The 6,000-nt window shown below is 39.2% G+C and overlaps 1 protein-coding gene across 1 annotated transcript in view; it reads right to left on the reverse strand.

The window, feature by feature from the left end:
* The window catches only part of LOC138105477 (dynein axonemal assembly factor 11-like), a 50,440-nt gene extending 48,087 nt beyond the window's left edge, over nt 1–2,353 (reverse strand). The window contains exon 1 of the mRNA XM_069005502.1: nt 2,213–2,353. Within this exon, the coding sequence (XP_068861603.1) occupies nt 2,213–2,225 (13 nt within the window). The 5' untranslated portion in view covers nt 2,226–2,353. The remainder of the gene's footprint in view (nt 1–2,212) is intronic.
* Nucleotides 2,354–6,000: the final 3,647 nt, after the last annotated feature.

A 6,000-nucleotide genomic window follows, 5' to 3' on the forward strand; every position in this document is an offset into this window, starting at 1 on the left:
GTGAAGGCTGACTCAGCCTTGGGACAAGGCAAGGTGATGAAAGAAGAGAAGTAAAACCTTCAGGGTATTTTTTACAAATCAGTCCTATTACCCTGCTCCCATACATACTGTTTCTCCTATCCTTTGGGAAAAAAAAAAAAAATCACTTTACTATGAACACATTATGTTCTAATGCTCACAAAAATAACTTGAGGAGGAGACAACTGAAAGAATTTGGGGGAAGGTACAGAGAGATCAAGAAGCATCAGTCAGAACACCACAGAGCAAGTTGTACAAACAGTGGGACCAGTGGTGTATTTCATAGTTTGACATGCATTAGAGCTTTTTTTTTTTTCACATACAGCTAGCTCCTGAAATAATTTCTCTTATTTTAGGCAAAATCATGATTCTTAAATGTGCAAAAAGTCTTATATTCAAAACCAAGAAATCCATCCAAACTCTAGAAGTAAATACAGAAAGTGCTCAACAAGCAGTTTCTAGATCTGGATATAAACTAAAACCAGCAAAATCCTAAATTTTCTCAGTCAAAAAAGATCCCCTCCACAAGGTATTTATTTTTATTAAAACTCTGACAAATGTATCCAAATTTATTTGCTCCTGGAGCTGATGCAACAGGTGATAGTCCATACATTTTGAAAAGGACTGTTTCATACACCCTAGGGTAACAGGGAATATAGATTATCTGTACAAGAGTTTAAAAAGAAACAGAAGCATGTTTTATTTTGTCTTGTTTGAAAATTAGGATGTGTAAGATAGTATCAGCAATATATATCAAATTATTAGTTATAGTGTAGTCTCATTTAGGCAACAGTAATTGGTTCTAGGGCAAATTTGTTTGAAAAGGATATATAGAAGTATATCTCAGGATCAGTTATACCTAGTACAACTCTTTAATAATCAGAGAGTGAAACTTTCCAGCAACTGAAACCCACATCACAACTGTATTGCACGCAATTATAAAGTAGCAACGTCTAAAAAAGAATAACTTTTAAAAGTGGCAGCTTTCCTGTGGGGTAGTGCTTTCGCTAGAAAGTGTTGACACATACTGATCACAGTGGCAGAACAAACCACAGTCCTTCTGTTCCTCATTTGAATTGTCTCATAACTTTGCAAGGTATGTCTCTGCAGGATGCTTGCTTATCTGCCACCCTCCAGAGAAATAAAATTCAAGATAAAATAGAGTATATACATCTATTTATAAAAGAAAGTGAGCAATATACACATGCAGATGTATTACTGGGGAGGCAAGGTATTTCCCTCTTTTCAAGAACAGTTAATAAGCAGCTTTAACTTGCTTTTAAACTATTTTAAGTAATGATATCAAGCTTCTGTGAACAGTCATAGAACAGGCAGTCCAACAGATTTTTTTGCTGCCCTTGATCAGGAAAATTTTTGGCTCATGCATAATGAAGAGAGTTCCTGAAAATCATAATTCAACCAGTGATGGAGAAAACATGGAAACATCATGTTGTAGACAATGCTGCACACTGTTCTGCTTTCATTTAATATTCAGTCTTATTTCTGGGCTATTAATAGTGTGAGAAGCTATAGTAATGGCATAACAAAACAAAGCATCTCAACCACCACTGTACAATGGAGCAGTGGTATTGTATCTGTAACCCACAAAAAGAGCCATCAACACAGCACCTGTAAACTATGGCATGAGAAAAAGCCAACAGCTCTATGAAATCTCACTAAAAGCGAAGCTGAGGTGAATGTGGCAATATTTCATATCAAGAATCAAGTAAAAATTTAAGGCAACAACGGCCCTTGAATTTCAAAACACACAAAAGTTCATGTTGTAATATATACAAAAAGTCACTGTCCAAACCAGTCAGTTTTAACTATCTTTCCCTCCAAAAATCAAATTAGTGTCTAAGCCAATGATACCTTCCGTGTACAAGCTAAATATTCACATTTGTACCTACCAAAATACAGTGCTAACTATTCAAATAGCTGAAACACAGGCAACCAGCGTTATTCTATTGTACCTACCAAACACAAGTGTCTACAAAGAGAGTTTTATTTGTTCACACATATCAGTTGTTTTTGAAGAGCAGTTCAGCCTTTTCTCCCTGCAGGTAATGGAAGCAACATTCACAAAAATGCAAAACTTCCTGAAGAACTGCACAGAAATGAATCCAAAGCTTAGCTGACAAATCCTCAGCTGACAAATATGTAAAGAGATAAGTAAGTCTAAAATCCTTCAAACCTGGAAAATCCATTTCGTAATTAACACATGCGTGCAAAAAAGTTTCTCCTCATCAGCCCGAGCGCCCGTGGGACGGCTGGTGGAGGGTGTTCCTTGAGCAGCTTCCTGGGAGAGCTCAGCCCTGGCTCTTCGCAAAGGCAGGTCTAGCAAGCCCCTGTTTCCTTTTGAAAACAGCCCGTGCAATCAGCGGCACAGAGCCCGAATGAGGTCACGCTTCCTGTAAAGTAGCCTCACATCAGAAGCATTCGTTCTGAAGGGCAAACCGAAGATAACGATTAGCCCAGTGCCGGCTGTTGTGAAAGAGAAGAACCACTACAAATAATGTCTCGCTCCAATGATCATACAGAGAACAAAGACAGAACCTTTTCTCATCAGTGACACAGATTTTTGTTTCAGATTTGCTTTTCTACCCCACCCAGGAAACTTCCAAGTTGTGTATACAAATCATTCCATTTGTTGAAATACTTGTGAGCCTGACAGGCTTTGATGTAAGAAAATGATCCAGTTACCAAAAAAATAATAACAATACATCTTGCAAAAGCACTGTGGTATAGAAGATACATTTGGTGAGATTTCAGAGCTAAGTTTCACAGTCGAAAACATTAATGCAAATATATACCATGCAATGTTAATATAAATTCCATTGAAAGGAGAAAGGAATAAAGCCATTTGTAAACATACTCATTGTTGCATGCTATATGTTTCATACTGTGTAAGGTACCTTACTGTGTTCATCATACCTTAAAGTATAAAAAATAAAGTCAAATCCACATGAGATATTTTGAGACTGAATAAGATGTCCTGGCAATCAAAAGCATTTGGCTGTAGAACTATTACACACAAAAGTAATATAAATCAGCTGCTTGACACTGAAGAATTGTACAGCCTTAGGGGATAAAACTTCATCTCCAAATAAGTAAAATGATCTAGTAGTTTTCTCTCCTGATGTCTGTATGTATCACTGACAAAAAAAAAAAAAAAGAAAGAAAGAAAACATAAATCTAGTAAAATATGATTGATTTGATTTGATTATAGTTTGTGGTTTTTTTCCACCTGGAGAAGGAAAATACTTCCACTGATAAAAGGAATGTAAAAACCTCACCTCCCAGAAAAGGAAACAAAAATAGGCCATTAGGATGTTGCAAAAGACCTTCTGTTTCCGAGTTAAACTAAAATGAACATTTTATGATCCTTTTGCTACAACATGAAAATAGGGACACAGTCCATCTTCATATCGGTTCTTTTAATTTAGTGGAATTATGTCAGTGAGGAAATTGAGTCCAACACTATTTGCATGGATGCATGGGCTTCATCACAGCAGCATTTCCCTGGCCACCCTGCCTCTCTACAGGCAATGAATATAAATTCCCAATGATCTTTAAAACTAGGTCACCTACAGAAGAATTTCTATACACACACGAATTTATTCCTTGAGCATAATTTTGTTTTGTTTTGTTTTTTTCTTATTCTTCTCAACAGGAAGCAGTTAATTCCAAGTTTGAACTGCTTTTTTGAAGGACATTGACATTTCATGTTTGTCTATATAGTTATATTGTGTCTATATCATATTCAGGCCTGGAGGTGTTTTCTTTTTTAATCACTGCAGTTTGTTTCTGAAAGTCACCATTCCACAAAGCTTTTGATGCATAAACTTCATGCATTGGTGAATATTTTATAGGTAAGTGCTAGACTATGGGTAATAAACAAGGGTTTATATACAGCTTTTTTTTGTTCTCCACCCTGTTGCTCCTCAAATTTCCCACTCCACCATAAGCCCCATCTCAACAAGAAAAACCTCAAACCAGGTTTCAAATTTTATAAAATGAGTACACCAACAAGCTTACTTGAAGTAGTTTCATGCCTCTGGCACACATTACCATTCAACCCACAAAAGGAAGGAAATTAGAATTACGATACTAAATACCACCCATCTTTATACACTTCTCCCAGGCTCACCCTGCTTTTGATGCAACAGATTGTGCAGGGTCTGACAGTCCAAGAGAGGTGGTGCCTGGGGCAGCCCCCATGCCTGGGGTCCCACCAGCATTGAGCCGGAGCAGGTACACCCAGGAGGGACATGCAAAGAGTGCATTTATAACCACCTATATACAGACACACACAGCTGGCACCACAGCCAACAGGGACAAACAGAGAGAGCACTCACACAGCACTGACAGCCTCATCCTTCTCACCTCTAAGGCTGACCAGTGCAGAGGTCCACTAGTGAGAATGCACAGATACACACATCTGTACACACCCCTCCAGCAGCTGGGCTCAGGAACTCCATCTGCCCAACAGCTGCCCCTAGGTCCCAGTCTCACCAGTTGCATGCACCTGGACATTTGAGCCCTCAGGGCCACAGCCTCACAGCCCAGTTGGTGGTGCAGACCATCCCATACATGGCTGGGATTCCCCAGGTCCTCAGCAGCCCACTGAGAGACACTGGTGTCCCACACCCCAGGCAGCAGCTCCTCCCAACCCCAAAGGTGTTCTGGTGCTGACTTATCTGGGTGGGTCTCATGCCTGGCCACAAGGGCTGAGACTCCTCTGGGGCAGCCCTGGGAAAGGCCCAGCAGACAAAGTGTCCCTTCCTCTTAAATCCTTAATTCAGGTGCCCTTTGGCCTTTGTGCCCCTGGGCTCCTCTGGCTGATCAGAAAGGCCTTGGATGGGCTGATGGCTCCTGAAATGGGAACAGCTGGCTGCAGGGAATTCTTTGGGCTCCCCCTCACACTGTTGTCCCTCTGAGCTCCTCTGTGAGTGTGCAGGTGAGCTTTTAGCACATATTACACCATAACTTAGCCATCTCAACAGCCCACTGCAACTCAATGCAGTGCACTGTTATGCAAAATACACAGTTTTCAGGAAGAGTATTTTCCTGGGAGAGTAAATTGAGTGGCCATGGTGGAGGGATTAGAGTGCTTATTGATTGAACATAATTGAGAGTAATGTGATGCTTCTGTAATTCTCTTTGAACCTCCTGGAAACCTGACAGCCTTTAATTGTCCACCAGTTTCAGTGACTATCAAATCAAGTCATTTTTCCTATATCACAGATCTGTGACAATATTGTTTATATACTACTCAAAAGTAAAAAAAAAATATTCTGAGATATCTGAAAATTAATTGAAAAATTAAAAGAAAACCCACAGGGGAAGGGCTGGTCATGAGAATCTCTGAGCAGTCCCAGTGGGTCAAAGTGAAGGTCTATGAAACTTTCCTTGCCTGCAGTCTTGCTACAGGGGAAGCTAAACCCATTTTAATTCACCTTTGTGAATGATAACATTTTAAGCTAAGTGCATTCCTTTATGCAGCAGAAACACTTAGCAATATTTGAGGAACGCTGGTAATTAAAAAACAAAATAATTCTTACAAACCTAGACATTTTATTTCAATTTTAAGAAAAGGCTGATCCTGCATTAAATTAGCATTTTGGTGAAGGTTACACAACTGTCACATCATATATGATTTTAATGATCTTATCAGGTCAGCTGTATGAACAAAGATTAATTAGCCTGAACAAAGATTAATTTGCCTTAAATTGGAACAAATTCATTTTTAATGTTATCAGATGGAAATCCCGTCACACTCTATCAGAGACTTTCTGAGTTCCAGGATTGATTTCCCCCCACCCAAATTCATTATTTAAGCTTAATTGTTCCTGCAAAACAGGCAAAAAAAGGGCATTTCTTATTTGCGTGGTGAAGTGCAATGAATAGACCTGTAAAATTTGCAATTAGCTCTGACCTTGCTGATATACCCATACTGCTTTGATCTCAAGAGCTTACCTG

This window comes from Aphelocoma coerulescens, chromosome 2 (genome assembly GCF_041296385.1).
Source record: "Aphelocoma coerulescens isolate FSJ_1873_10779 chromosome 2, UR_Acoe_1.0, whole genome shotgun sequence".
Classification (NCBI taxonomy): Eukaryota; Metazoa; Chordata; class Aves; order Passeriformes; family Corvidae; genus Aphelocoma; species Aphelocoma coerulescens.